The 22399-nt window shown below is 36.7% G+C and overlaps 1 protein-coding gene across 2 annotated transcripts in view; it reads left to right on the forward strand.

Moving 5' to 3' along the window:
* tp53i11b (tumor protein p53 inducible protein 11b) overlaps positions 1 to 22399 on the forward strand; it is a 59827-nt gene that overhangs the window by 22277 nt on the left and 15151 nt on the right. The window contains exons 1-2 of one of the 2 annotated variants that reach the window (XM_056256144.1): positions 15798 to 15889; positions 16904 to 17041. In XM_056256144.1, coding sequence (XP_056112119.1) covers positions 16913 to 17041 — 129 coding nt within the window. In that variant the 5' untranslated portion in view covers positions 15798 to 15889; positions 16904 to 16912. Of the gene's footprint in view, positions 1 to 15797; positions 15890 to 16903; positions 17042 to 22399 lie in introns of those variants that run through there. The other variant, XM_056256137.1, reaches the window with a different exon arrangement.

Here is a 22399-nt window from a genome sequence, read left to right on the forward strand (position 1 = left end):
TATTTAAGCCTGCCGTTCAGCTCCAATAGAGAATACAGTCACAGTGAGTTATGGCAGAGGACATGCAACAAGGAATTGGTAAGAAACTGGAGAGTTCTTGCTCTATCTCATATTGTTGTGCCCTAGAGCAAGACACTTGACCTACAATTGCTCCTGTGGTTGGTGTGCTAGAAGTCACTTTAGATGAAAGTGTGATTCACTCAATGACAAGGAACGAGTAAGTAGAGTGATCTGAGGTACTTTAATGGCTCAAAGGCTGTGTTGGCGATGCCAATGGTCTTCAACTTCCTGTTAGTGCACTGTGAATGTCTGTTTCTGTGCTGTGACTGAGGAGATCCGGTGTCTTTTGTTGTTTACTTCAGCAGAAGAAGTACATTGGTCGAAAGATCAGGCATATGCTGGGAGGGACAAGATGTTTGAGTGGCTTTTTCTTCACACTTTCATCACATTAGCACGAACATAAGCTTAATGAGCTGTCAACAAGCTGCTGCCACTCACGGGGCCAACCCCTTCTGAACGTCCTGGGAGGAAGGCTTTCTGTGTGTGTGTATGTGTGTTCGTCCTGCCATCCTCCACTTGATGAAGGGTGAAATGGCTTAAGACAGAGTGTTATTATTATTGCACTCTAACCATTTCCAAACAAAGCTGAATCATCTTCTTTGCAAACGTTTTGATTTCAAGGCCATCTATCTCTGCAGGCTTGGAGCGCGAACGACATGAGTTTTACTGGCGGCTCTTCACACACCCACTCAGAGAGAACAAACTAGTCTATATATATGTAACGCCAATACGTGTGATCCTTTAATCTCTCAATGCCTATAGAGCTGTTTATTTCAAGTCCTAAAACTCTGAAGAGAGTATTATGGGTTCCCTTAGGAGTTTCTAGAATAGTGGTTTTTGATTTATGAAATAATGTCTGTGGTTAACATTACTTGAAGAAAATTTCACATTTTATTGTACAACATAAATTTATGCTGCAGCTACAGCAAAGAAGAGCATTTTTGTGCTTATGTAAGGGCTCAGGGTTTGAAATTAACTTTTTAACCTGCCAGCCAAGGTGGATGGTAGATGATAAAAAAAAAATTAAAGCAGTTTTAAAGCAATCTTTTGCCTTATTTGTTTATTGAAGAAACAAGGCAATGCTTGTTAAATATTTAGGTGCATTCTCTACATTTTGTGTGCTAAGTAAGGGATAATTAACATCCAGCTGATTGTTATGGCAAAATAAACCCAGACAGGGTGATCTGTCTTGTATCACCCTTAATGGGGTTATTTTGCAATAATAACCGGCTGGATGCAAGTTATTCTGATTATTGCATGGCTTGCCACATAAGTATATAATTAGTGTTGGGGAAAGTTACTTTTAAAAGTAATGAATTGCAATATTGTGTTACTCCCTGAAATGTCATTATACAGCTATAGACAACGTTGATTTGACAAAGTAATTGCCGTCCAAAACAACATTGGACCCCATTGACTTTCATTGTATGGACAAAAACAGTTTTTAAAGTATTTCCATTTTTGGGTGAACAATATCTGTAAGTTAAGGCACACAGCTTTTTCGAAATGTACATTTGAGGTACATCATATGGAACATGTAGTTGATTCATTAGTAAATTAATAATTGATTCAAGTAAACCACAGACTTTATTTTATTCACAATCCCCTCCCCCAAAAGAAAATCCATTCTAAAACCTACAACACATTCCCAAAGGAACCCATAGTGAATTAGCCCCCCAGGTTGGTCTACAAATTGACGTCATGACTGAGTGGCTGTATTTGTGTGAACTGTGGCCTATCACGCTGGTCAAAGTAAGAAAGGCGTCTTGATGACCCTTTTGAGAAATGCTGGAGGGTGGTTTCCTGCCTGCATTTCGTATGAATCACAGTGTTGTCTGTTTATTATATAAAAGTCCAATTAAGAGGGCAGCTTTATATGCTTGTTTCAGTGTGTTAAATGTGCAGTAGCTTGTGTGCATGGCATGCCTATTTCCTTTTGCATCAATTGTTGTCTGTGGTGTATGCACTTGTTTGTGTCTTGAAATTAAATGAATTGTTTGGTCAGACTGCAATCCATCAGTTACAGTTAACTCATAATATTTTAAATGTCACTTGAGATATTGTGGCAGCGTCCTGTCTGATGTCATTATTTACAGAGATTGCAAGAGCCAACTGTATTATTTATCAGCAAAAAGGGGAGACATCTAATGTTAGTGGATGATCTTATACAAGACCTGATGACTGCCTGCAAGATATCAGGCTGGATTTATAGCACATCCACCTCCTGTGCATTTGGCTCAGTGTGACGTGGATCGACTTTGCATATGATCTGCATTGATTTTGTTTTTGTCATTGTTGAAAGATATATGCTCCGTGCAGGCATCTGAGGTACAATGAGTTCCTCTAGGAGTGAGAAATGAGAATGAGAAATCAGTGCACAACATGCTAAATGTAACAAAAATCAGCAACTACATTTACATAACACCAAATAATTCACAATAAAATACTGTTTCCTTCATTTCTTTCCTGAAGCAGATGTTCAGTTAAGCTCACTGATATTATTTGACTAAGTTGAACCAGTAACCAATAAACCCTGAAAATAGGGGTTTAACCGTGTAACGGTACATTGTTATATCGAGATATAAAAATGTGACTGCATAGTTGATGTAAACTATATGATATGCAATGTCCAAGCTTAACGAAACGTGACACACAAAGACAACAGGACATTCTGAGGATGCACACCAAGTTTAGTACAATTCTGCCAAAAGGGGGCGCTACAACTAAAAAACTATTATAACTTTAACCAAAAGATCTATTAAGTTGAAAATTGGTATGCATCTTCTTCGGTGAACATCCTTACATATGCTGTAATATGACTCGGATACTTCAAATAACATAACCGCCAGCAGCCAATCAAATTTCAGCGGCTAATAACATTAAATCTGAATGCCATACCATTACAAAAATGGATTTGTACATTGTGTGAAAATTAAAATACACTGAACAAAATTATAAATGCAACACTTTTGTTTTTGCCCCCATTTTTCATGAGCTGAACTCAAAGATCTAAGACTTTTTCTATGTACACAAAAGGCCTATTTCTCTCAAATATTGTTCACAAATCTGTCTAAATCTGTGTTAGTGAGCACTTCTCCTTTGCCGAATTAATCCATCCACCTCACAGGTGTGGCATATCAAGATGCAGATTAGACAGCATGATTATTGCACAGGTGTGCCTTAGGCTGTCCACAATAAAAGGCCACTCTAAAATGTGCAGTTCAAGAGCTCCCTAACACAGATTTAGACAGATTTGTGAACAATATTTGAGAGAAATAGGCCTTTTGTGTACACATTGAACATTATTTTGATCTTTGAGTTCAGCTCATGAAAAATGGGGGCAAAAACAAAAGTGCCCCCGTTTATAATTTTGTTCAGTGTATGTACCAAATAAAAAAATTAATTTGACATTTTAGCTAATAATTCTGCAACCGTGTGGGACAGAATCAAAATTCTTGTTTCTTCTGAATTCTTCCTTTAAGTCCCAACAATAGCTAATGAAAAATACTGCTGTCCATTTAAAACGAAGAGACAATTTTATGTCTTCTTCACAATAATATATATTATACAAATTCTATAAAGAGTAAAGACACTATTATTCATACCACAACAAAAAATAAAAGTAAACACTTATGTGTTGAACGGCAAGCATAAGGTTAGAAGGCAATACATAAACAGTATAAATAGCAGTCATTTGCTGATGTATAAGGTCATGTAGTCACATCAGAGATTTTCTCCTCAGTCAAATCCAATCACAAGTGGGCTCAGGAGATGTATTTGAGATGCACTTTAACATCCGCTGTAAATGTCAGTCGGTCTTGTGATCGGATTGTCCAAAGTGAATGTAAACAGAGCCTACAAGAATGTAACCATCCAGCACCATAGAAAACAGCGATTTTCAACGAAAGGACACTAGAAGCTGGACACATCAAATAAGATGGAATTGATACAGTTGCATGACAGATCTGAATTTGACATCATTTATTATTTGATTAGTTTACTTTCTGCATGTAAAATGCGTTGTCTTACAGGTGCACCAACACAACGCAGTTTGCACTTAGTCTCTCAGTTGTGTTTCCGTGTAAATGTAGGTAATGTTTACTGCTGAGCTCTGCCGAGGGAGCAAATGTCTCAGCTGGGTGCATCAACAAGAACGTTCCACTTTTTTGGCCTGTCACTCACAGTAAGCTCCTGTGACAGACCATGAATTGGTGTAAATAGACAAGTGCAGGAAAGCTCCTCGAGCTCAAACAGATAGAAAAACTCATCACGACTGCCCTAATGCAGTAAATGTAGGAAATGCCATTCAGTTTATCATCACTGCTGATGTCTTTTTCATGGCCTCTGTAGTGACTGTAAAATCAGTGCTGTGACAATTACATAATTCATTAAAACTGCGAATGTGTAGTACTAGGTGTGCCACTCATATTAGTGCATTTTACTGTGAAATGTTCATAAGTATGAGAGACGGAGTGTTAATAAAAATACCAATTATAAAATGAATGCTTCCTTAATTATATAAGCTGTGATTGCTGAAACTGGAAGTTCTGTAGTTGTAGAATTTACTATTATCTTTAATTAAATACATATTGTAGCCTTGTGCAAATATGTTCCACCACTCTAATACTTGTATGTTATTTCTGCAGTCTGCTATAGGGCCTGAAATTCATCTCTGAAAATGGGGGAAATTACCCCATCATATGCCCCATATAAAAGGGGTTTTAAAGGGGTCATGACATGAGAAATCAAATTTGCCTTGAACTTTTGACATGTAAGAGGTCCTCCTTGCACCATTAAAACATCCTCCTCATTATAAACAAAGCATTTATTTAATCAAGCTCCAAAAACGTCTGTTTGATATCGCGGGATCTGTGACGTCACACAGGCAAATACATTTGCATATGACTGCCTACAGACCACAGCAAGACCTCGACGTATAGTTTTACATCATCGCACCATAGGCCCCGCCCACTGGTGTTCAGTCGCTTAACGCCTGACACTTGCCACACTGGATGTGAGCGTCACATCAATAATCCCAGATGCTGTCTACACTGATACAGGATACTGATGCACGTTCAGTTTCTGACACTCCACACACTTGAGTCTGACGACAACAGGACAATTGGAAGAGTGAAAGAACGTTTGCTTTGATGCTTCCAGTTTAAATGGCACATTTGTGTCTCTGTACAGACTTCAGAAGGATCCCAGCGTCGGAAATAAGTGGATGGTTTATTTTAATGGTGTCCCGGATCGCATTGAAGGATTATGTTTGTTCGGAGCATTTTGTTTTGTTGAAACCTTTGCTGATGAAGCAGCCGACTTTATTGAATCTGACAGTGACACTGTAAGACACTGTAAGCTGAATGACACTGTCATTTACTTTGTGTGTAAATTAGTCTTTTTATGCAATTTTTTTTTTATTAATATTAAAAGTAAACCTCAAGGAACATATTAAAATAATTCAAAAAATCCATGTCATAACCCCTTTAATTATAATTTTATAGAGTTTTAATTGCAATTATACATGGTAAATTGCAACTATTTTGTTATATATTGTATAACAAATACTATATAGTAACCAACTTTTTTTATTAGGACTACACCACTGATTAGCAACTGCACCAAATTGCTTATTTTTGCTCAGTTTGTTTTTTTCCTTCTCGATGAGCCGATCCAATGGCGGCATCGATTAGAGGTGAAGGTCACATGCGCGTTCCGTCTCTTCCAATGGCAAAGGGATTTTTAATTAGATGCAATACATTCTATCTTATGTATTAACTCGTTTCATCCGACTCCATAAAATGAAAGTGTTTTTTCAATGATATCTGTGCATCATTAAATATACGTTAATGTTTGACTATTCCTTTTAACTCCAATGAAAATAAAGTCAAAGTCTGTTAGAATAATCAAATATAACAATTTATTATGTCAGGTAAATGTATTATAACAATTCCATAATCAATTGAAAGATAATCAATGCAAATCATCAAATGTTTTAGGATTAGAGAAATAGATACAAACCCAACATTTACGAACTACATGAGCTAGTCCTCATGGGCTATCTGAAATACAGAAAAAGCCACGATCCCTTGCTGCCTTCCATTAAATAGCCAGACCTCATTACATATGTAAACCTGTTTTCACAGTGGAAATTTACTGTTCACCCCCCCAGACTTACTGGGGCCAGAAGTTGATTTACATGGTACCATTTGCTAACAGTGGAAATTAGCATTGAGTTCACACCTTCTGGGAGTAGGAGACCACATTCATTTGTGTGCCAGATATCCCTAAACTCTTAAAAACCTTATTTCCTTTTGTTTTATACTTTGGGAATGAGACATTTGTATCACTCATTCTTGAGACATTTCAAATGATACCAAACATAATACTCAATGATAATCATTCACATCAAACCATAGATATTCTTATGTGAGTTTTTATGTGTCACTGCGAGAGTGGGGGATGCGGGGAAGAAGTGTGTGTGTGTGTGTGAGAGTTCAAATGTTAATTTGCCAAGGTCCTTTGTCTCATAGACCAGTGGTCTATCTCTTCACCCAGTTTCCAGTTTTCCAGTCTTACAAGCTCCATATTCTCCTATATCATACTATTTAAGCATTGTTTTCTCCCATACTTTTTTCCACAAGTGGTCTGTCTCCTTCCCCTTATTCTGTCTCTACTAACATTTATGTTGTTGTTCTTGGCAGAGATTTCCTTACAAAACTGACCTTTAAAATGAGTGCAACAGATATTTAAATCCACAAGTCTCTGTAATCTTAAAAATAGCTGGCAACAGATATAATCCTGAGACCTCACTGCTGAATCAGTTATCGGTATAATCATTCATTACAGTATATATAAAGTATGAATATGTATACATAAACATGGAGTCAAGCAAACCATAACAAACAAAACCATAAGTGACTCTTGCACAGATAATACTTGTAACGTACATCCCAGATGGATGTGTGGAGACAGATGGAGATGTAACAGGTGTGTTGTGAAGATGTCTGTTTTAATGAGGTCTCTTCAGCAGCTGCACTGCAACATTTACTGCTCTGCAAGCTTATACAGTGCAAGCCGAGACACGCTTGTGTAAACATGGAGTAAAACATGCCTTTTGTATGTCAAATTAATATATACATTGAAAACCATTAGTTGATAAATGTCCACAACTTTACATTGTAAACTGAGCACCTCGTTAGTTATTTTAATCCACTTGTATAGTTTTGACCAAAATGTTTATTTTCATTTCATCCAGCAGTCTATCTTTAACAGACTTTTGTTTGAATGTGTAAGAAATCTTTTGCTTTACTGAGAGAAATGTGTAGCAGTAGCCATACAAGGAGCTCTTCAGTGAACTGAAGGCCTAAAAAAAAGTTAGTTTCAGGAGTTCAAAGCAGCTTGCAAAAGTGACCTTTCCCGGAAAAGTTTGCTCCGGCTGGTAAACCACCATTGGTCCGTGGCGATTACGTAGTAGGTCGGTGTGCTTTGGGGCCGGTTGCACCAGCTGTGCGTCAGTTTTGACGTAAATGGTCACTAAATTACAACTTGGACTACTAAATATTTTTACGTCGCATCATTAAACTTAGTTGAAGCGTAACTCTACACAAACTGAATATTTCTGGGAAGCCTCCGAACAGGAGTAATAGTTGTAATAAACTAGCAGACTGACTGAACTGCACCAATAAGCTCTTATTTTACCCGACAGACATTTACATTTACATTTTAGGAGAGAGATAAAAAAACTCGGCTCTTCAACACAAACTCGTCGTCTCTGTGTGCATCACTGCGTGTTGTGCATGTAAAAGAAAATCAGTCATAATAAATAAATGTCATTTCTTGTAATTTTTTTTTGTATCAGTATTTATTTATTGATCCTTATTAATTTAAAATACAGATTCTCAGTATTATTTGCATATAATTTAAACATTGTTATTCCTGATTGAGTAGTGTTGTATTTAATGGAAGCTTATTTTTACCGTTAGTGACATGAGGCAAAAGAAGTTAGAAGGAAAGGATAAACTGAAATTCACAGCATTTTAACAACCTCTTCTCACGTATCTGAAGGCTGCTATTGGATCATTGAAGGTATATGTCATTTTATGTGACTACGCATTACTTAACAGAGAGCTTACGACCTATAGCTACGTTAGCCTTAAATGGGTGGTTGATTATGATTTCACTTTTCTAACTTTAGTTAGTGTGTAATGTTGCTGTTTGAGCATAAACAGCATCTGCAAAGTTACAACGCTCAAAGCAAAGAGAGATATTTGCTTTTAAAGGAATCATTTTTTAAGGACTACAAAAAACGGCTGGTAGGGACTACACGACATTACTCCCGGGTTAGTGACATCACCAACCCTAGAATTTACATAAACCCCGCCCCCGGGAACACGCAGTCCATGTTGAGTTATTGTAGAAGAGCACATTTGTGAGTCTGCTCAAACTGTAGCATCCGTCTTTTCACATGCAATAGAATGTCACTCTGTAATATGTATCTTACCACAGTTCCTATACGAGCGATTTTATAGATTATCATGACAGAATATGCTAATTGAAGATAGTTAACTCCACATCAGCAACATATATTCATCAACTAACCATTCAGAGACGTCCTGTTGCATTCTACGTGTTGTCACTTCTTCTTATGCTACGTTCACACCGGACGCGAATAGCGCGTCAAATTCGCGTCTACCGCGTCTAGTTTGACGCTTGACCACTTTTGTGTTAATTCGCGTGTCAATGGCGAAATTGACGCGCGTAAAAACAAAAGTTTGAAGCGAAATTTACGCGCGTCAGAGGCGAAAGTTTCGAAACCCGTCGGCGGCCATCTTTTTAGATGTTTATCGAGCATTAGCATTAGCATTATTCGAGAGAGTCACCGCTCGTATATGCTCTGGAGAGCAGAAACAGCTGCGTAGGGGACATCGTCGCTGTACTCGGGTCCACCAGACCCTCCGGAGGGTTTCAGGAGTTTCATCATTTGTTCCAGGAGCTAGGTTTGGTGGACCTAACGGTGAGGACGCTGACGAGGACACCGTAGGCCGTGTAAAGCCTCTGCCTCGAGTGGTCGCTGCCTGACGAGCCCGCGCTCTACAGCCCGGCGCGAGGTTCACCCTCGCCCGCACATTTATTTGATAATAAATGGAGCCAGCCTCCAAAAGTGAAACCTGTCCTGTGATTTATTTATTTATTATACACTATGTGTTTGTTGTTTTTACATTAAAATAATAATGTTTCATATAATCTAAAATAGATATGGAATAAATAGCATTCAATACAAAATGAGTACTATCTCTCATATATTAAAATCGAGTTTTTATGTGAAAGATTTGCTTTGTTGTGCATTAGAACCACACCAGACATTTTAGTAATATTACAAAATAATTTATTAAAATAACAAACTTTCACTTCACCACGTGACAGCAGCAAGCAGGCTCCTTTTTACGCGCGTAACGCGTCTTTGCATTGACTTAACATTGAAATCACTCGCGCCTGACGCGCTATTCGCGTCCGGTGTGAACGTAGCATTAGTCTCTCCATCTTTGTCTGACTCCGGTTTAAACAAAAGGCAGAACAGTTTCTGACATTTTAGTGTGTGTCTGCGTGAGGTTATCGGAGCTGCTAACACACAAGCTCTTGAAGCTCCGCCCTCTGTGTCGGGAGCTCATTTGCATTTAAAGGGACAGACACAAACGGTGCGTTTTTGCTCCGCCTCAAAAACTTTAACATGCTATATACAAGTATCTGCGGGGTATTTTGAGTTAAAACTTCACATACACACTCTGGGGACATAAGAGATATATTTAACATCTTGTGAAAAGGGCATTATACCACCCCTTTAAGAACAAATAGTGCAACCGTATAAAGTACAGTGTTAGTTACAAGCTAACTAGTAGTTATTAAGCCTCTAGTGTGGACTTTACGTTCCAATTCAAGTAAGAACTTGCGAATGACTGGTGCAACCCCATCTTGGTCGGTATCTACGTCGCTATGATCAGATGCTTTCTTAATTGCTGTTGTTTTCTCACCACTGTCATTTTGTTGTGTGTTTATTTTGTTATTGAAGGGAAACTCACAGCATACATTTAGATATCATCTAATTGTTCACTACCAGTTATACCAAACTTCTTTTTACCTCTAAGTGAAGAACAAAAAAGAACATGCCAAATTATTAAATTGGGCCATGTTCTAATAATTAATTCCCTTGTTTAAGTTAAATCAAAACGAGGGAATGAATTAGTTCAACATGGCCAGCCACAATTACTAAAATGAGGGAACGAATCAAACAATTGTGGGAACAAATTCATAATTCGTGGCCATGCTTTAACTAAAACGGGTGAACTTATTCTTTAAATTGTGGCCACGGTATATATATTTTTGTCCACATGTCATGTGCGGGGCTCCAGTGAAGTAAATGAACTGAAAAGCTGCTATCGGTTTGACATTTGTGTGTTACCGGGTTGAATAACTTCTGTTCCGGCTTGTGCTCGTCCAGCAGCTGGTTAGCTTTAGGAGGAGATTCCTTGCTTTGTTTTTGTCACGTTTTCACAGGCTGTCAATTAGAGGCCTGTTCCTTTTAGCCTGCAGCTTATTTGCCCTTTTCTCACACACAACCCTGCCTTTGTCAAGAGGATGACATGATGCAAGCAATTATTGTAGCAACCCAATGGACTCTGGGTGTCATCTGATGATGGTTCTCAACTGGATTTGCTTCCAGAACCAGGTTTAACATTGAATGACCAGAGGCATATGAAAAAAAGAAAACCAATATAAAAAAAAAATATTTGTGGTTCCAGGCTATTGACACTTCAAGAAAACCAATGAAAAAAACCCAGAGAAAATAAACATATTTACAGATGACTGTATATACCAAACATAATGCTGAAAATAATGTTGTATGATCCATTTATGTTAAATATGTGCATACAAATATACAGATAGGTTTGGATCTTTGAATCTGGATAAGTATGGAATTTTGAAATAGAAAATGTGTAGGAACCCTGATTAATGGGAGTATCAGCTGTATTACCAAGTGAAAGAGGAATTTCTACCAAAATACCATGAAGTTTAATTATGAGGAAACACGTTGCCAAATTTGTTAATATTTACAGAAACGCATTTAAAATCACACATTGAAATTTTATTGCTAGTATCAGCCACATTGCCAAGCGAACAATGAAATTGTACTGAAATGCCATTTAGTTTTATTTGTACTTTTTTTTAACTTTAAAAAACTAAAGAAAAAACAAAAATGTCATGCTTTTAGGATCCACTAAACAATTAGGCACTAATAAAAAAACATATATATTAGAAATATAAGAAATGTAATTTGTGCCAAAATTGGTCGTCAATGGGGATAAATGTGTTTTTTTTTTCTCCAGAAAGTGTGTTAGCGTCGACCATGGCCTTGTAATCTTAGTCTAAAATCATTTCAGCTGTAATGTTAATGGAGAACATGATCTCACTGAGCAATGAGAGAGATGCATTTGCAAGACTGAACACCCAAATCAGCGGCACGGCTGTGTCTGACAGATGCTTTCAGGAAATAAAAGCATCATGCTTTGTCCCAGTGTTTAGGACTAATGGACCAGCAACCGTACATCGGGTTGTAGCTGTTTGTTAAAATGCACAAATTTCAATTATATTGTGTATAAAATGCATTTAGACTGTGCTTTGATAAAAGACTTTTTAATTACGATGTTGTCGTGGGCGATGCAGTCTTTATTTGAGGTGTGTAGGTACTTATGGTACTTACTTAGGTACTTATTAAGAGTTCTGGTTCTACTCTGAGAATGGATTATAATTGAATTGAATGCAAAGTCAATAAGCCACAGATCCTGGAAGAGCACGCTTTGAGACCGATGTAGTCTCTTTGCTTCTTGGAAATGATTAATGGCTTTTCTGACAACGGTTGCCCTTGCTAATCTCAGATGTAATAAATTAATTATGCATTTATTTTTTGGCTAGGTTTTATATTTTATATACAGGTTTTTATTATTTTATTTATTTATGTATTTATTTTCAATAATATTGTTTTGCATCCCTAGCAGTGATGTATTAAAGTGTCGCCGATTTTCAACCCACTTTGTATTGTAACAATGTTGGTGGTATATTTAAATGAACAATGTTTACTCGTTCTCCTTGTTACCGAGAAATTCACGTTAATTTGTCAGAGTCTGCCGGATGACTTGTGACAGCTCCAGAGCTTTCGTGAAAACTACATTTTAATCTTCTGAATTTGTGTATTCCCGCACACTGACAGTCGGATCGACAGAGGGTTATTAACAGAACAGTAAGGTTATAGTTTTATTACTGAAAATTGTATTGTACTATGTCTACTCTTTAAACAGCATTATGGTAAAAATTATTGTTAGTTTCTAAACACTAAAAATATTTCTATTTAGTTTTTTATATATTTAGTTTCAGTTTTAGTTTTAGTTATTGTAGTTTAGCAGAGTTAACAGAACACTTCCAGTTAGACATTTAATTTCAGCAAAGTTTAATGTTTGCAGTTTACAGTTAACTCTTGTGCAAACTTCTTAGTAATAAAAATAAAATAATTGTTTGAGATTGAACAAAGAACCAAACAAATGCAGCTTAAAAGTATAAAAGTAAAATTTATTCATTCAAACTCATTCATATTATAGATGAAATCTTGTTAAGCATGTGGTGTATAAGAAAGAAAGAATGTTTTTTATCTATTGTGTCTTTTAATATCATATACTCACAGTTATATTCATTTTCATGACATTTAGTTGACTTCTAAATGTACGTCTATTTGTGGGCTAGACATGCTATTTGTTTTCTTCCGTTTTCTGCTCAGTGTGGTATACTGTCTAATATGTGTGGTATCTTGTTTATTATTAAGTTTTTATAGATGGTTATCTTATGTGGAATTAAGGTGCAGCTGTGTTTATAAGGTCTACACATGATGGAAATGCTTATTTGGCCATTTCTGCTATATGGCTGGTTCACACAGAAAGCGTTTTTGCTTTGAGAAACAGTGGAATGAGGAAAAAGTGCAAGGTCTCGAGATGCGTCTTTTAAAAGTTGAACTTATTTTAACTTGAGTGCCGCGTTTTTAGAACGTAGTGTCATGTGCGAGACGCTGAAAAAGTGCAACATGTCCGTCTAACGCGTGTGTACATAAAAAAATAAAGTAGCGCAGTGGAATGGAAAAACAGGATTTTCCGGTACAGGATGAGAGCATATTAATTACGAAAACAATTATCTATTTTAGCTAATTATTATTTTATTTTAGTAAGTGTTGTTAGTTTAGTTTTAGTTTTTCTTTTGTTGAAATCTCTATTTTATTTTAGCTTGTGAAAATGTTTTTTGACCAATAGTTTTAGTCTTAGTCTTGTCAACATGCCCAGTGCATTATGGGTATTGAAGTTTTCACACCTATTTGGCAAAAGGAAGACAACAGCTTTTTTCTCTCTGTTTTCTGTAGTTAGCACCACTGATTTAATTTTGTCTGCCTTTCTACTGTACAGGAAGCCAGGTTTTATTGAAAGCCCATTTTGCAAGTGGTAAAATAACCTAAGGTGAAATCCAGTTACAAGTGGACTCAGAAGACATATTTGAGATACACGTTAATACCAGCTGTAAGTATTATTAATTAATTATTTTTTTCATTTGTGTTTGTGTTATCATTTATTCATGTTTTATTCATTTATTCATTTTTATTTTGTTTGTTTATTAAATTATTTATGTTTATTATTTATTTATTTTAACCCTTTTTTTTTGGCTCTGGCACCAATTTAGTCCTTTTTCTTGCTTAAACAATTACTACACATAATTGATAATTGCGATCATTTGTATGTCCTGAGATGCATATGACTGTATGAGCAATAGCCTAGCACTCATTTTATTGTATTATATATTTATAAGATGCAAGGGCTGTGTATTATTTTTTAACTCACACAAGCAATTTTATGCAGCACCAAGGGGCTAATTAATGCTAATGATGATTGCTTTCTTGTTTCATTCATTCGGCTTAACTGGCAGTTCTAATATTAAGTAAAATCATTTATTTATACCTTGAGTTATCCTAGATTATTGATGAAGTTGTCCATGGCGTGATTGCAGTTATAAAATTCCATTCTGATGATTGTCCACATTGTCATATTCAATACATATTTAATATCCCCAACATACTGATGCTGAGAAGAAATACTTTGGCAGGCTTTTGTCCTGCAGCTAAATTTCTTTCATTCACTCACACAAGCACACACTTGCCCAGTTTTTCCTGCAGTTGCAGTGTTTTGCTGTTTAGCAAGTCCATTAATAATATTTAGTTCCTCCTTTATATACTCACCACCTAATGCTGAAGTGTCTGGATGATTTTTGAAATGAACAATGAAGCCTTTGCTTCATCTTTCCATCTGTCATTAGCTTCAGAATTCTATATACAGTAGCCACACTTTAATAAATCAGCATCACATGGAGCCTTTAACCCGACAAAGCCAGACGATAAAACTCGCACATGGCCGCGAGATCTTTAGCTTGCGTCAAAGGCTTGGTTTGACCGCCTGAAGAATAACAATGGGGTGAGTTGTCAAGATGAACAGAGCCTTGTCACAGAATATATACTTTCGATAATGAGGGAGGGTGCCAAATGCGTAATCTGAGGGGTTGCTAGGCAACTGAATCAGCATCACTTCAGCAGCCTCATGTCAAGAAACGCATTGGAACGACGCAATTGCATCGCCTGTCTCGTTTATGTGATTTGCTGTACATTGATTGAAGGCAGCATGGCCCATTGCCTGCCTCTTATCTGTGATGGTAAATTCACACACAGGCTGAATCGCTCCGTAAAGCAATTAATCCATTTATTATTTTCCTGTGATGATCAGCTGATGTGTGTTTTTTAAATGCAGATGCCAATATTTTTGCAATATTCGTGTTTGTTCCATGAACCATTAAGAACTATTGCACATGCAACACTCTTCAGTGTAACATGATCCTTCAGAAATCATTCTAATCATTCTATTTTAACAGTTCTATTTTAACAGTTCTATTCATTCTATTTTAACTTCTAAAAGTTGCCGCTTAATATTTTTGTGGAACCATTTTTTAAAATTCAAATTAACTGTATCTTGAATAGAAAATTATTGGGAAAAATTATTTACTTTAATTTTTTGATCAATGTAATGCATCCTTGCTGAAAAAAAGTATTGCTTTCTTTAAAAAAAAAAAACTTTACTGACCTTTTATAAGTTATTAAAATAAGTTATAAAAACTTTGATAAGTTATTAACTGTATATTGTAAATTCTGTGTGTGTACAGTTTTAAACAGTGCCGTTCAAATGGATACCTTTATTATTAATTATTATATTATTCATAACTTTATTATTCACAGCATTTAAATTCCATGTTCTATCTTTAAATTAGTAGCCTGTATATCTATGATTGATTAAGTTTCATCTGTTGGTTTTGGTAGGTTTCATCAGTCTTGGACTAAGTGACCAATGATTGCAATGTGTTGCAGGGACTGATTTATTCATTCGTCAATGCATTCATCTATAATTTAATTCCATTTTTTTTTCTACTGGTCTAATGACATCTTCATTAGTACTGAAATGAATACTGCTTTGCTTTTTTTATGTGCTTCTACATCTTGCTGTCTGAAGAGCACACTGGGGATGACTGTACTTTTAAAATCCACCCCTCTTTTTGCTCTTAGCTTCCTGAACACCTTCAGGCTCAGTAGTGCTGGAGCCTCAGACCTTTTCCTAATCAATTGTGACGCCGAAACTCCTCTCTCCCTCTGCCGAGGGAGCACTTGCCGTCTGTACCCCTGCTGTCCAGTACACGAGAGCAGGTGACTGGAGTACACACACTGAAAGACAAGTCCTTTTATTCTCACAAGTCACCTGAGATATAATGTTCCTGCAGACCAAGCAGTGCATGCTATAGTCCATGTCTACATCTGACATTCAAATGTCCTTTTTCTACAAAAGCTACATCACTGGGGAACAAAGCTATTTGAAGACCTTGCATATCACAAATGTGAAAAGTAATGTCCAGGAAATTACATTGCAGATGTGAGAAATAATGCCACAATTGCGAGATATAAAGTTGCAGTGTGCCTTATGTCAGGACATTCATTTACATGTTCACTTATAGAAGTACTGTCCCCAAATTGACCGCAAACGTCCAGCAGGAACTAAGGAGCTTGTCAGAACTGGGTTACTCTCACGTGATGTCTTTTTACTGCCTTTTTGAGAGCAAAATATAATTAATTCCCTTGAGTAATCCTTTGCCTCATAGAGGTTCACTGTCACTATCATAGCCGCAAAATGAATTACATGATGTGTCGATTAATTAATCAATCAAATTTATTTAGTCATTAAGTCATCAAAAAGTAATTTAACAATATTACTATTAAAAAATATTTTTAAAAGTAATTTTTTACTGTGATTAGCAAAGCTAAATTTTCAGCAGCCATTACTCCAGTCCATAATCCTTCAGAAATCAGTCCATGATCCTTCAGAAATCATTCTAATATGCTGGTTTGATGCTGTGCCCAATTTGACTGCAAATGTGCCACAGGAACCGAGGATCTTGTCAAGACTTGTTACACCTCATGTGATGTTGTTTTACTGCCTTTTTGAGAGCAAAATATAATTTATTCTCTTGAGTAATCCATTGCCTCGTATAGGGTTCACTGGTATGTCAGGACAGCCTGGTGCACAAGAGGATTGCGCATAGTAAAGATCTTGTCTTGTTAGAAGAAGAATGAGAACTCCATTCCCGATGCAAACGAGTACATGATTGAGCATGAAGTGACAAATCAGATCTCATCTTGTGCTCTCACTCCTCTTGTCCTCTGTAGACTTCTGGAATGGCTTCTAAACCTCATCCGCCTCTGATGAAGAAACACAGTCAGACCGATCTGGTGAGCCGACTCAAGACTCGCAAGATCCTGGGCGTCGGTGGAGAGGATGATGATGGAGAGGTGCACAGGTCAAAGGTCAGTATTTGTATATCATGTCCTTGTACATTTCCTTACCCAAGTTCCATGACTTGCATAGCAACTTAAACGCAGACATGCATGTTAATATTTTGCATTCTGTTGTTGCAGTGAAACGGATGTTTATATTGTCAGTGTGCGATTAGAAGCAGTACAAAAAACAACAATGCAATCTGCTTGAAATAGGTGCACTAATAGGCTCATTTAGCCTCAATTTTGCCTGCTTCTTTTTGAGTAGTTTGTTACCATTAGTAGGGTTGTAGTATTAGTATTAGTTATTTTTTTACCTGCAATGTTTGACATGCATATCAGCAATTGCAACTTAGCGTCTTTTAATGCAATGGGAGTAGATTTAAATATAATGCTGTAATCAACATTTTCCTGATTGGTTCATCTTGGCAGCTGTAATAGTTAAAACGTACTAAAAGTTTTCAAAAGAGTTCCTCATGTAATACTTATTTCATATGCAAAAATACCCAATCACAGCAATGGGCTTTAATTTTAAAGACCCGGCTATTTAAACAGAGTGTTCAAATCAAAGGGTGTAAAATTGCTTTTATTTCTAAATGATAACAGTTTTTAATGCAAAAATACCTCAGGAAACATTACAAAATAAAAAAAAAGCCGTTTATGAACCCCTTTAAAGGGGTCATGACATAAGAAATCAAATTTGCCTTGATCTTTTGACATATAAGACACCATTGTTCCATTAAAACATCCTGCAAGTTTCATAGCTTAAAAATTCCTCGTCCTTATCCATTTTTCAACTCAGAAGTAAAGTGTTTTCTGTAAATGTGCGAGACTTCCGATTTATTAGTCGCTATAGGGAAATAAAGAGAAGAATATATCAAAGTGAAGTAAACTGTAAAACTGTTTGCGCTACAAATCAGACAATACATTAGAATAAAATGGCCCCTTAAAAACATATCTTTTCATACAGAGAGTCAGAATGAAAGTTGAAAATAATCGTATTTCCATACACACTATATATATATATATATTAGTTTATTTGTGCAAAAAACTTTATAGGTGAACCTGAAGGAACATTAAAATAGTAAAAATAAAAAATCCATGTCATGACCCATTTAAATACTATGTTTGACGTCACTGTTATATTATCTGATAAAAATGTCATATATATTGTATGTGTCAAGTTATCAGGGTCTTTCTTTGCCTCAATGTCTGCCCAAACTTGAAAAAAGGCTTCAATCAACCCAGAAGGTGCATGGAATAACTCAAACCATCTGGTTCTTTGTCATAGAAGCAATTTATTGAAAATCTCTCATCAATGACTAGATCTTCTTTTTGTACTTGTCTCAATGATAATTCCAGATGGTTAGCTTAATAACCTACACAGAAACAGATATGTGATATGAGTCACTACAAAGTACTACAAAAGTACAAACAATCACAGTTTACACAGCAACTTAACAGCAATGTAAATAAAAAGCTTGTAATGCAGTTAGAAAGTTAAATGCTAAACTACTAGCATTAAACACCTTTCAAACATACACAAAATATGTAGTCATTAAAGAAAAATAAGTCTTTGTCCTACCAGTAGCATCTCAAAGTTGATTAAAACATTGTGGCTTTTCCCAACAGTCTTTCTCCTTTGGTTTTTTAATCACCAAAAACCACCAACTTCGGTAGGAGAAGCACATTTACTGCAAACAAAGATCATCATCTTCTTCTTCTTCTTCTTCTTTTGGGGTTTTATGGCGGTTGGCATCCAAAGTGTTGCATTACCGCCACCTACTGAATTAAATAGTTTTCCCAGTGCAGAATATTTACAGTGACCACCCTAAAGTTCACTGCCCATTCTATATGTAATTCTCAATGGTCTGAGATGATATAAATTCTTTCCTCAGCGTATTATCTAGTTCTTCTCCTGATATGTCCCCAATGTCCAAGAATCTTCTCGCCGCATCCAACACCATCTTGATCCTCTCTGATTTCCCTTTAATTTCCACAGCACAATTGACCACCATAGCAATAAATCCCAGAAATCGCTTCTTGTCCATTCCAATAACGTTATTCTGATCATCTCCCTTCTTTCCCGGCTCCTGTTCTGTTTGCACTACTACTCGTTCCATTCTCTTAGTAGCTTCTGCATATGTTAGCCCTTCTTCTGCTCTGATTTTACTCACTTTTACCTGTTTGATTTTTTCAGGACATTGCGTTGACCCCGCAGGATGATTTCCCGAACAATGAATGCATTTTACCTGTTCCTCTTCACACTCCCCTCTTTCACAAGTATTTTTCCCACATCTCCTGACTCCTCTACACACTGCAGCCACATGTCCATATTCCTGACAGCAAAAGCACCTTAACGGAGCTCTTTCATAAGACCTCACCCTGTAGCATATATAGTCTACATATATCCTCTCTGGCAAATCTCCCACAAACGTCAGACACACAGAAGTACTTTCTTCCCTTTCTCCTTGACGGAATCTTGTCAATCTTCTGGCCTCACAAACTCCTTCAACGGCCCGAAACTCCTCATCTTCCATTGACAGCGGTACGCTACTTACTACTCCTTTCTTTTTGTATTCTGTCCCGAGTGGGAAACATTTCACAACTCTGTAATCTGTATACTCCTTAATCTTTAGAGCTTGTTCTCTCTGATGCCTTGACACGCAGTCAATAATAACCATCCCACTCCTTGTTATTTTAATGGACCGAACATCTCCGAGCTTCTTTCCAACGAATCTTCCAACCTCGTGCGAATCCTTGAAGATCCCGTCACTTTTTGTTACTGCTATCATTCCTACTTGATATCTCTCAACAGTTCTTCTTGTCTGGCTTTCATCACTTGAAACACTGTTCTTTTTTACTTTTCCTGTTCTCAACTCCTCTTGTATCTTCTTCATTTCCCTCGCTCTCGTCTGACTCCATTTTTCCCGCTAAAGCTTCGTCATTCGATCCCATGCCGTCCTGGTGTAACGCGCAAGCCAAGTCGCAAACAAAGATCTCTCTTCCTCCTAGTAATCACACACACCTGGTTATGTGTGGCATGTGGAGTTTCAATGACCAATCAGCTACCTTGCCTCTCCCAGGTTGCACCATGTGCTCACAACCAATAGGCTGCACTCATTTTGATCTGAAATCTCTTTTACAATGATGAATTTATACTTTTAACCATTTTTTTGTCTTTTTTTCTTTCTCTCAAATTTAACTTAACAGTATGTTCAATCTTCTGATCACTGCTATTACTATAAAGCATGTAAAGCTTGATAAGGTACCATTTGTTCTTGTTTTGCTGGTACTTTAACACAAAGAGCTTTTTCCATTGAAATTAGATCTGCACTTGCACAACACCAGCATCTCATGGGTGATATGAAAAATGTAAACATTGATATACTTCCATGATATATATATATATATATATATATATATACAGTGCTCATGTTCACAAATATGCTCTTTGATGCTTGTACCCATTCCTGAGGCGGTTTGTCCTCGCTCATGAGAATTGTTTATCGGGTTTGCAAGAGAGGAAGATGGACCTATTCACAACTAAAAATAAATGAAGGAAGCACTCCATTTTATTTTTCACTCGTCCTTAAGCTGTACACCCACAGGAAAGTGATGCGGTGAAACGGCTGTTGTTTCCTCCATGAGCAGGAGGTTTGAGTTTCCTGTATATCGAGTGAATGGTCTTGGTTTTGCGAGACGTTAGAGTTGCTCAGAGCTGTGGTATGGGCCCTGTCCCGCACTTCCCCTTTCAGCACATCTGATTCAGCTCTGTGGTGATTTCACTAATATAGGGTCTTTTGTAGGATTTAACAGAGCCATTCAGCAGTATTAAACACTATGGCTATTCAGTATACTTTGAAAAGACTAATGGAATTATATGATTTAGGCATCTAACAAGCTCCCATTTGCAGAGATTGCAATGAAAGATCTTCTGGTTTGCACAACTGGGTCCAGTGTTGAGGAGGGACAAGCTACTCATGATTTACTCATCAAAGGATTTCCTTGTGAAAAAATAGTTGTTAACTTCTTTGAAGCTGCAGTGTATTTTTAAGTGAGCAGATAGGGAGTATATATTAATCAGAGCATATTTCTCTGACTCCACAAAAAGAATTAGAATTAGAATAGAATTAGAATAAATCTTTATTGTCCACCGGGGTGGAAACGTTTCTTTGACTCACCAAACATACAAGACAGATAAACATACAGACAACGTCTCAAACATAGTAAAGGAAATATATTAAAAAAAGAATAAAAAAGATAAAATGTAAAATATCATAATGAAAATAAATACTTCATTAGTAATAATAGGAATTCAATTCAGGGTAACAGCATTTACATGAAATGGGAATCTTTTGCTACATTATAAATGTCTTTACTCTCCCTTTTGATCAATTTAATGCGTCATTGTTGCATAAAAGTATTAATTTTTTTTTTTTTTTTTTTATCTTACTGACCCTAAACTTTTGAAGAGTTGTGTATGAAAAAAGAGGAAAATGTTGTCATTATTTACTCACCTTCATGTTGTTTCAAATTGTATGATAAAAGAAGATATTCTGAAGAATGGTTCAACCTTTTTGCCCATACAATGAAAATCAATCAACTTTCATTGTGTGAAAAAAAATCAAAAATCAAAATATCTTTCTATCTTTTGTTGTACGTCAGTAAGTCAGTTTGGAATGACGTGGATGGATAAATTATGACAAAAGTTTCAGTTTTGGGTGAACTACTGTATCCCTTTAATGGAGAGCTTGCTTTGTTGTAAAGGTGCATTTACACCGCTGTTTGTTGGAGATTAGATTACAGGTCACGAAAGTACTCCCTAACACTGTGGGTCACATCCTTCAAATTTCTGTTGCTTTCCTTTCCCTGTATTGCACATTTTGTCCTTCACGAATGTGCCGTTGCTTGATGAAGGATGAAGGAGCAGGCGGTCACACAGAGCAGATTAAAAACAGCATTGTTTATTTCTTCCTGTTCCTGCCTTCCCTCTGCCTCTGTTCGCTGGCCTGTGCCACACTATCCTGCATGATTATTCCTGCTAAATGCGTCTCACGCTCATGATTCAGGTCTGCTTCCTGGAGTAGGGTCTGTTCCTGTGAAAACCACGCATGCTAGAATGACTGTACAGATGCATGATTCAGTAATGTCACAGAAGCCAGAGGCCAAACCCCCATTCAAACAGATGCACATGTAAGAACACATGCACAATCACATGATACACACCTAGTGAAGCACTGTTTTTATTTGTGCATGGCCTTTTGGTGTAAATGGCCCGTGAAGTATCCAAATGGAAGTTGCATATGTATCAGCAGTTGTTTTGACAGCCAAGCCAGTAAAAATATGTGGTAATAAACCCACTGATCCCTCCATTTCCTATTGCAA

Source organism: Rhinichthys klamathensis, unplaced genomic scaffold (genome assembly GCF_029890125.1).
Source record: "Rhinichthys klamathensis goyatoka isolate OS25496 unplaced genomic scaffold, OSU_Roscu_1.1 h1tg000005l_1, whole genome shotgun sequence".
NCBI lineage: Eukaryota > Metazoa > Chordata > Actinopteri > Cypriniformes > Leuciscidae > Rhinichthys > Rhinichthys klamathensis.